At 42.9% G+C, this 10,597-nt stretch overlaps 1 protein-coding gene across 1 annotated transcript in view; it reads right to left on the bottom strand.

Moving 5' to 3' along the window:
* Nucleotides 1-10,597, bottom strand: part of IL25 (interleukin 25) — a 16,232-nt gene that overhangs the window by 4,074 nt on the left and 1,561 nt on the right. The window contains exon 2 of the mRNA XM_027843020.1: nucleotides 10,280-10,338. Within this exon, the coding sequence (XP_027698821.1) occupies nucleotides 10,280-10,338 (59 nt within the window). The remainder of the gene's footprint in view (nucleotides 1-10,279; nucleotides 10,339-10,597) is intronic.

Raw genomic sequence — 10,597 nt, 5'->3', positions numbered from 1 at the left:
CTTAAGAAACAAGCATTCTTATGGGGGAGGTGACACAAACTAATATTAGCATATCCATAATATAGGCAAAGTGTATACAGGATAATTTGGGAAGGGAGGGCAGTAGTGGCTGGTGGAGGGGGACAGAATCCATACAAAGCTTTTGTCTCCCATCCCAACCTCCCTAACCTTCACAAACTGATCCATGGCCCCAGAAGAGCCTCAACCATGACCTCCCTGCATGACCTCCAACCCCAGTAAAGATCTTCCTCTAAAATCTTGGAGTCTATTCTGGGAAGGGTCTCACTTAAGAGAAGCATCCTATTGGTCAGCTAACTTTGTAGTCCTTGGTCCACATTGTCAGGTATGGTATGGTATAGTAGGGATGCCTTTGTGTTTGGGGTAGACCAGATGCTGCGGAAATCTCTTCCAACCCTCAAATCCTGGGATTGTGTGATTCCTCATCTCCAGTCCTTGGGAGATCAAGCTACCTCCTCTCCCCATCCAGGAGAGCTCTCACCTCCATCATCCTCTGCCCTCTCTAACCCCCATCCCCTACTCACCATTTCTATTACTACAGCCCCTAATCTAATGCACAATGGCCAAGCTGTAGGTAACTTTTCCCATTGCACAAATAAGGAAATTGAAATGGAGTAAGAGGTAGGACAAGTCATGGATTCCTGGCTGCCTAGACCCACCCTGAGGAAGAGAAAGATGGGTACTAGCCATCTGGGATTTGCCTGTCTCCCCCACCACCTCCACTTCCACTTTTGGGGGTGGAGAGCCTGTGGGTGTAGGGATAGAAAGGAGAAAACCCTGATGATAAGGGTTCCATGACTCACCAATGGAAAACCTGGGAGTCCCTGGCTGGGGTAGGTCTGGTCTATGCCCCTGCCCCTTTCCCATTCTTCTCCCCTCCCCCTCAACATCTCCACTCCATCCCCGGGTACTGATTTGCTGCAAAGGGATTTATAATAAGTAGAAACGCAGGACTTGACCTGATCTTGGGAGGCCAGTCATCCAGGGCCACCTAAGATGGGGCCTAGTAGAAGTAGGACAGAGAATGAGGGGCTCTGAATCCTTTCCTGTGCCCTCTTGTGCCCTCTTTTCCCGAAAAAGAAAAAACTGCATACCCATAGTGACCAGGAAAGTGTTTATAATCTTGTGGCTTAGACTCCTAGGGGATAGATTTGCATGTTTTCCATCTCACTTTAAGTGTGTTACCATGGAACTTGGAAAATAAACAGTTGGCTCAGAAAGTTACCCCAAATTGCTGAGTGGGTTGATCTGGGGCAACAGTGTTTCCCCCAAACTTGTGGGCAGAGAGGCCATCAAGCAGAAGGACAGGCTAGAAAAACAGTGGTTCTGAGGCAAAGGAAAAGCAGCTTTAGCTTCAGGATGCTATGGAGGAGTGAGATGTGGAGGACACAGGGATTGTGGGGTGGGAATTAAAATGGGTAGGGAAGGTTGAGGGGATAGGCCTTGGGAAGAATATGGTGTGACTGATAAAATTATCATCCCTCTTTCTCTCTCATCAGACAGGCATTTGTGGCCTAGTATAGAGTGCTGGTCTTGAAAGTCACATGATTTGTACAAATCCCATTTTCAGATACCTACCAGCTGCATAGCTATAGATCTGTCACTTGACTGCTCTAAGCCTCAGTTTTCCTATCTGTAAAATGGGGATAATAATAACACCTCACTGGAATGTTAGGAAGATTGAATATGAACTATTACTACTGTCCTCAGTAAAATACCTGTCTACCGCTTCCTCTATCTTAACAGGTCCCCAAGATCCTAGAGGCGGCCACATGATGCAGCAAGATGGCGCAGTGGATGTCATCCCTGACTTGGAATCAGTACGACTCGAGTTCAAATCCTGTTCTAACTCTTTTTATCTCCAGCAAATCATTTGACTTCTCATTTTCCTCATCTATTCAAAGGAACTAGTAATAGGGGCAGCTAGGTGGTGCAGTGGATAGAGCACTGGCCCTGGAGTAAGGAGAACCTGAGTTTAAATCCGGCCTCAGACACACAACACTTACTAGCTGTGTGACTCTGGGCAAGTCACTTAACCCCATTGCCTAGCCAAAAAAAAAAAAGGAGCTAGTAGTAGCATCTACTGCATAGGGTTGTTAGGGATAAGGAGCAGACCTATGATTTCATTGGTATAGGACAGCAGTGTCACACTCAAATAGAAATGGAAGCCACTAATCTATATATGAGGATCCCTGTGGGCTACATGTTGACTTAGTTTTAATTTTTAGTATTTTAAGTATTTAGTATTTTTTAGTATTATTATCTATTTCATTACATCTCTATTTTGTTAAATATTTCCAAATTGCAATTTAATATTTTATTTCCCAATAACATTTAATGGTTAAATACTCTCCAGTTCCACTGGGGAGTGTTTGGGCTGCAAGTGACCAGCATGTTTGACAATTCTTGTCTAGGGAATTCCCGTTTAAGGAAACTCTCTTTACTAATGTTGGTCAGCACCTTCTTTTCCATTTAAGAGTCCTAGAGAGTCGTCTCCAGTAGTGGGAGTTTTAGTGACTGCCCAGATCACACTGCCAGGGTGTGGTGGGCGAGGAGTTGAATCCTGGTCTATCTCCCCGATTTTGATGCCAGCTCTCTTTCCACCCCACCAATGGAATGGATAGAGAGCCTCTACATCGGCCTCTCGCCGTGCCATTGTGAGGGTCAGATGAGTAATCTATATAAAGTGCTTTACAAACTTCAAAGCAATATATGAATGTTTGTCATTGTCGTTATTGTTACCATTAGCAGCAGCATCAACCCTCCTTGGAGGCAGAAAGACCACTGTCCAAGTCTGGCATCTGACATAGCTGCCATATAACCATTCAACCACTTGGTGTCCCAGGGCCATTCTAATAAAGACCATCATTTTCAGGCTTTAAGACTATAGGTTTCCCTTTTATTAAGGGAGTTGCCATCTGGGGAGTTCCCTATACTGATTAAGTCATAGGGCCAGACCAAAATGTGGGGGGAAGTATTCTAAATCCTTTATAAGACCTAAAATGGTAAAGAAATATTAGTTGTTTTTATCACTGCGATTTCCCCTGCCCAGGTGCTACAAGACATTCCTACATACAGCCAAGTGGCAAACCCTGCTGGGAATGGGCTTGTTAGCACTCCCCTTCCTGGGGACCTTCTAACTCTCACCAGAGCCTCAATTTCCATGGGGCTTTCAGGGGCTTCTGGGGGCACCACCAAAAATTCTGCAGGGAGATGGACAGAGATTCAGAGAAAACAGAATCTTATTAATGTCCTTGCCCCACCCCACACCATCCAATCAGAATCTTAAGGCCAGTATCCAGAATCAAGCCACTAAAAGTAGAAGAGGTTTGCCCAACCCAGAGCAGCTCCTCCCAAGGAGACTGAGAGGAAATCTTGAAGCCTGAAAGGTCCAATAGCAGACAGTGGTCCTTGATATATTGCATTGTCCTGACCCTTCAATTTTAGCTTTGAGCTTGGGATCTGAGGCTGTGGGAGTAGGGGGCTACAAAGCACTCACAGAGTCAAAGGATGTTAGGGTTGGAAGGAACCTCATAGAGCATCTGATTCAGTCCCAACTGAGGACAAGAGAGGTTAAGTGATTTTTCCCAAGATTATGTTGTTGTTGTTCTTCTTCTGTCATTTTTTTCAGTCATGTCCAGCCCTAGATGACCCCGTGCGGGGTTTTCTTGGAAGTGATTTACCATTTCCTTCTCCAACTCATTTTACAAATTAGGAAACTGAGGCAAACAAGGTTAAGTGACTTGCCCAGGGTCACACAGCTAGTAAATGTCTGAGACTAGATTTGAACTCAGGGAGATGTCTTCCTGACTCCAGGCCCAGCACTCTATCCACTTTGCCACCTAGCTTCCAAAATCATACATGTAGGAAATTTTGCAGGGCTTGGAATTGAATCCAAGTTCTCTGACTTCAGATCTAGCAGTATTTTCCACTATGCCAATATGCTTTGGAAGGGCTCTGTCCAGGCATCTTCCTGAAAGAAAAAAAAAGTCTTTCTGAAGACTCATGGGAGTGTCCAATCATCTATGACCACTTTGAAGGAGCCCTTCACATATACACACACACACTCACACACACACACACTGGCTAAAGCAGAGGTCTCCATATCCCTGTGGGGGAACCTGAGACTCTTTCTCCATCTTCCGTCTCTTCCTTTATCTCAGCAGGGACTCCCTGGTTGGCACCCTGCCTGCCGTGAGAAACATTTTCCAAAGGGTTTTCCTGGGAGGTTGGCCTGCCTTGGAACCCCTGAGTCATTCCAACTTCCAGGGAACCCTAGATTGTGTGTGGGTGAGGTGCATACAGAGCAGCACCCGAGGGGGCGGACGCTTGAACACCCTAATGCTTGTTCCCTTCCCAGGCAACAGAAAACCTTAAACCTTAAACCCAAACCAGCACTAGGGGAAGACACTTGACTTTACACTATACTTGTGATATCAAACTCAAATACAAAGGGGGCCATAAAATTGTATATAATGATTCCCATAGGCAAAATATTGACTTAGAAAACCACATACTAACATTATCTAAATTCTATTGTATTTTTATCTATTGTGTTAAATATTTTCCAATTACATTTTAATCTGATTCCTGAAGCTTGTGGGTATGCTGCTGACCACCAGGGCCCAATTAGGATTTCTCTAGATGAGAGGGGAGGATTTAAGCATTTATTAGGCACCTACTATGTGCAAGGCACCATACTAAGCACTTTACAAATCTCATTTGATCCCCATAGCAACCCTGTGAGGCAACTGCTATTGTTGTCTCCATTTTACTGTTGAGGAAACTGAGAGACAGAGATTAAGTGATTTAGCCAGGGCCACACAGCAAGTGCATTTGAACTCAGGTCTTCCTATCTACAGGTCCTGCACTTTATCCACTGCACCACCTAGCTACCTAATCACAGAATGTCAGGATCGAAAGGCACCTTTGAGATGATCTAGTCCAGTGTTTCTCAAGCTTTTTGGTCCTGGGACCACTTTACACTCAAAAAAATTTTTGAGGATGTCAAAGAACTTTTGATTATGTGAGTTATACCTATCATTATTTACCATATTGAAAATTAAAACTGATTAACTTTTAAAATATTTAATTTCACTAAAAATAATATAAACACATTGAATGTTAACATAACTGATTTTTATGGAAATAACTTTATTTTCTAAAACAAAAAAATAGTGAAAAGAGTGACATTATTTTATATATTTTTGCAAATCTCATTAATATCTGGCTTAATAGAAGACAGCTGGATTCTCATATCTGTTTGTATACTCAATCTATCGTAATATGTTTTGGTTGAAGTACATGAAAAAAAATCTGGCCTTATACAGATAGGTAGTTGGAAAAGACAGGAATAGCTTAAGAGGCAAATAAGGTCTTAGTATTATTACAAAAATTGTTTTGACCTCACAGACCCCTGGAAAGGGTCTCCAGGACCCCCAGGAGTCTTCAAACCACGCTCTGAGAACTGCTGACCTAGTCTAAGACCTTCATTTTTCGGATGAGGAAACTGAGGTTTCAAGACTTGACCACGGTCACATAGTATTAATAGCTTAGGTTTAAATAGTACTTCACAGTTCACAAAGTACTTCACTTGAAGCTAACCCATAAGAAAGTTCATGTAGGTATTTTCTCCACTTTACAGATAGAGAAACTGAGGTTCAAAAACATGAATGTCTTGTCCAAAGTCCCACAACTAGTAAGGACCAGACCCAGGGCTCCACTCCAGTTCTTTTCTATGTCACACCATGCTTTCAAAGCTATCTACTATCGTACTCCAACCCATCTTTCCACCTTTATCTCACACTACTCCCCTTCCTATACCCTTTGCTCCAATCAAAACAGAACACTTAGTGCTCCTCAAACAGGTTCCCTGAGGTTGTCTGCCTCTGCACCCTTGCTCATTCAATTCCCTAGGCCTCGAATGTCAATCCCCTCTATCTGTTGCAATCCTGCCTAGGCCAAGTTCAAATACCACCTCCTCCATGCACTTACCCACTTGGTGTTATAATTATTTGTAAATATGATCTCATCTCCCCTTCTAGATTGTAAATCCCTTGAGGGTAGAAGACTGTGTCTTCCATTGCTTTCAGTCTCTTGAGCATGTAGCACATGCTTTGAATGGGAAGGCACTCAGTATTAGTTCATGCATGAATGAATGAGAATAGCTTGACCATAATGGAGGGTGTAGGTTGGGGGAAAAAATGGGAAATGAGGTCAATTAAAGAGGACCATGAAAATCAGGCAGTAGACTTTAGGATGTGTGTGTGTGTGTGTGTGTGTGTGTGATTTTCTAAACTCTAGAACAGGGATTCTTAACTTTTTTTTTTTAATCTGACCCCTTTTGGAACTCTGGCAAAATATATGGACCCTTTCTCAGAATAATGTCTTTGAATGCATAAATAAAATACATAGGCTCAGGGCAGCTAGGTGGCACAGTGCATAGAGCTCCAGCCTTGGAGTCAGGAGAACCTGAGTTCAAATCTGGCCTCAGACACTTGACACTTAACTAGCTGTGTGACCCTGGTCAAGTCACTTAACCCCAATTGCCTCACCAAAAAAAAAAAAAAGCAGAAAAAAAATAATACATAGGCTTACAAAGGAAAGCCAACTATACTGAAATATAGTTACTAAAAAATTTTTTTAAAGTTCACATTGTCTAGGTTAAGAACATATTTTTTTAGGGGCACCTAGGTGGCGCAGTGGATAGAGTACTGGCCCTGAAGTCAGGAGGACCTGAGTTCAAATTCGGCCTCAGACCAAACACTTGACACTTACTAGCTGTGTGATCCTGGGCAAATCACTTAACCCCAATTGCCTAAAAATTAAAAAAAAAAAAAGAACATACTTTTTTAGCTAAGCTATCCACCTTTTTTCAGGCTAGAACTCCTCTGAAAGCTAGCCTGGGTTAGTCAGCAAACCAGTGGCGTGGGGACAGATGTCTACTATGCCCTTATAGTGATACAGGTGATTGTACATACAGGTCATTGAGCCCCCCATCCATCCAGTCTCAACTACCAAACCAAGCACCTGCAAGAACAAATCACCCCACTTCTGATGCCATTCTTGCTTCTCAGACCAGAAATTGCCCTAAATAAATTCATAAATTCATCTCTGATCTCCTCAGGCTCATTTCAAGGTCTAAGGCAGGAGAGAAGACTTTCCTTGTCCCATATACGAACATGTATTTTCATCTACCATAAAAATGAAAAATAGTAATAATAAAATATTGACATTTACATAGTATTTGCAAGTTTACAAAGCACTTTGCATGCATTCTTTACATGTGATCCTCACAACAGCCTTGTGGGTTAGGTACAATTATTATCCCCATTTTAAAAATGAGGAAACTGAGTCTCAAAGATGTTGAGTGACTTGTGAAGGATCACATATCTATGAAGTGTCTGAGGCATGATTCAAACCCAGGCCTTCAGACTTCAAGTCTGGCCTCTTCATTATAAGAGAGACAGAAGGTAGAGAGAGGGTAGGTAGTGGAGTAGTGGGGAGGGCTAGTGGGGTGAAGATGAAGCAAAAGGGTAAGATAAGTATGAGCCCTCCAGTTTCTCTCTGGTACCACCCTCACCATTATCATCACACCCCATGCCCACCTAACACATACACAATGAGGTGGAGTTAATAATTAGCTTTCTGTGCCTGGGAATATGATAGTCTTTCTACCAAAGACATTCATTGTCTTTCTAGTACGTTTTAATGATCCCATGAATCTTGCAAAGGTAGTGGGAAGATTGAAGTCCCATTAAAACCTGAGCTACAGGATTAAGTTTTGCCTTGCAAAGGAGCAATTCTTAGAAACATAATTTCTTTTCCATTCTTGCCTTGGGGTCCTACCCAAATTTTCATCTCCCCGTTTACCCCAACTAGTTTATGAACATGGTCCATTGAACAGGAAACAGGCCAAGGCACATTCCTACCAGAAAGGGAAACCTCTATTCCTTCCCGGGGCATGGAAGCTCCCCATGAAACTCACAAAGTTTCATATTCATTCATTCAATAAACATTTGTTAAGTGCCTGCTATGTGTTTGGCACTATACTAAGCAATGCAGACATAAAAAGAGGCAAAAGACATTCCCTGCCTTCAGTGAGCTTAGAGTCTAATGGAAGAAACAAAATGCCATCAAATATATGCAAAGCAAGCCATGTACAATATAAATAGGAAGTGATTAAAAGAGAGAAAACACTGAAATTAAAAGGGGTTGGAGAAGGCTTCCAGTAGAAGGTGGGATTTTGATTGGTTGTCCTTGATTCTCAAAGAGGATGAAAATGACATCACTATGTTAGAGTCAAGTTACAATGAGTTGGACTGTGGCTGATCAGATCAATATGAGCTCAGAATGCTCTACCACAAGTTGGACACAAATAGTCCATGTGAACATTTGGGGTGGATTCTCTAAATTTGCACACCTTGTGTTTCTTTTGAGCTACTTCAATTCTGCTTTGCTCATAGAGCACTGACAGCACCTTCTCTGATAAGAGCACACTATGCTGGATGGTCCTGTGCCAATGTCTCCCAAGTCATGAAATCAATTCCAGAGTTCTTCACAGAGAGCTTGAGAATATCCTTGTATAGCTTCTTCTACCCACCATGTGAGGGCTTGCCCCTATGTGAGTTATCCATAAAATAGTCTTTTAGGCAAGTGTGCGTTTGGCATTCGAATAATGTGGCTGCCCATCATGGTTGTGCTCTCTGCAGTTGAGTAGGGGTATAGGTGGGATTTTACTTGGGATTTAAAGGAAGCCAAGGAGGTCAGTAGTCAGAGGGGAGGAGGGAGAGCATTCCAGGCATGGAGTACAGCCAAAGAAAAAGCCTCGAGCCAAGAGATAGCATCTTGCTGGTGGAATAACCAGGAGGCCCCAGGACCCAAGCAATGTGTCTAGGATACTCATGATCCCAAAGGCCAAGGGGAGTTATCCTTTCACAGGGGAGTAAATACAGATGAGGGTGAGCTGAAAGTCTATTCTAAAGAAGAGTGATTTGCTACTGTAAAGGGAAAAAAAGTTAGTAGATGACACTATCTGTTCATGTCTGTCCTAGTGATAGTCTGGGGAAATCCCAACCAAACCTAACTCCAGGTCCACCCTGTTCTCAATCTAGCATTTAAGGACATCCCCTAAATAATAAAAAAAAAAAAAGAGCCTTTAGTTTCTCTGCCCCAGAATGTACATAGCTCAGTTACATCATGGTGCTACTGAGTTCACTAATTCCCAAGGCCCATGACCTACAAAGTGACACAGCACCTTCCATCTCCTGAAGGAGGAAGGACTAGACACAGAGCCTAGACTCCACCTCTCAGGTAGTCATTAGTCGAATCCCATGTGGGCGAGTTAGCTTCATCTTATTTCCCAGCCGCAGACTTACACTCTAACCTAGCTAAGTGTTAGATCAGTGCAAACCTCTCACTACTCCCTGGAAAAGAAAATCCATGCATATACTTTACTCATGAAGAGCTAGGAGGTTGTTCTTCATATGGGAAAGATGACAGTTTTTTTTCTTCTTCTCTTTTAAAGCAGGAAAAAAGAGAACTTTATAGGGGAAGAGAGAAGGTGAAGAGTGAATTGATGATGATAATAATGGCAGAAAAGAGGAGCTCTGTGGATGGGCCTATGGCACCCCCTTTTTCCCACGTAAAATTTTCATGGAGACAGGATGACTTTCCATTCTCAGAACCTCATCAGGCTCAAAAATAGCCCCCTGCTCTTCTAAAGACCATATGAGGCCTCTGTACCTGACAATCCCCATTTCTGCTCTCCAGAGGGTTGTTGAACAAGGCAGGGCTGGAATATGGGACAAGCCCAGACTGGTGCAGGAATTTAAGAGTTTGAGAACTGGCCTACTTCCAGTCCTGGAACCATACAACTGGATCTGTGCAAACTCATTATAGCTTGGAATACACTTTGGGTGAGGATCTGTGTAAATTTAATCTTAAGGGAATTCATTGATTCCAAAGGCCTGTCACCCACACCTGATACACAGCAACTTCCTTCCCTTTAGACAGGGTTTCTTAACCCAGGGTCCATAAATTTGGTTTTTAAAAAATATTTTGGTAACTGCATTTCAATAGAATTGGTTTCCTTTGTTCTCCTATGTGTTTTATTTTGTGCATTTAAAAACATTGTTCTGAGGAGGGATCCAGAGGCTTCACCAGACTATCAAGTGGATCCACGACATAGAAAAGGTTAAGACTTCCTGCTCTAGAATATGGATTTGGTCACACAAACCAAATTCCACTTTATAATCCTTACCACGACAGCATCTGGGAGGGTATCACTATCTTGAGGGATGCCGTTGGCGCAGAAGGAAGCTAGCTCTTTGGGTCAACTGGGAAGAGGAGAGGGAAGCAGATGTGGGACTGACGAAAGGAAAAGGAAAGAGAAAAGATGAACCAAAGAAAAACAGAAAAGAGGGGTGGGAAGGAAAGAGATGAGAAAAGAAAGAGCCAAGGGAGGAGAAAGGTGGGACAGGGCAGAAAAATCTCAATAAGTCACTGTTTCTCTGATTCTGCATAATCCAGTGGAGAGGAAAGGAGCCAGCAAAGGAAGGGCAAACAGCAGCGGCGGCAG

The sequence above is a fragment of the Vombatus ursinus genome, unplaced genomic scaffold (genome assembly GCF_900497805.2).
Source record: "Vombatus ursinus unplaced genomic scaffold, bare-nosed wombat genome assembly UNPS02014894.1, whole genome shotgun sequence".
NCBI lineage: Eukaryota > Metazoa > Chordata > Mammalia > Diprotodontia > Vombatidae > Vombatus > Vombatus ursinus.
This window is presented reverse-complemented; position numbering and strand designations above follow the sequence as displayed.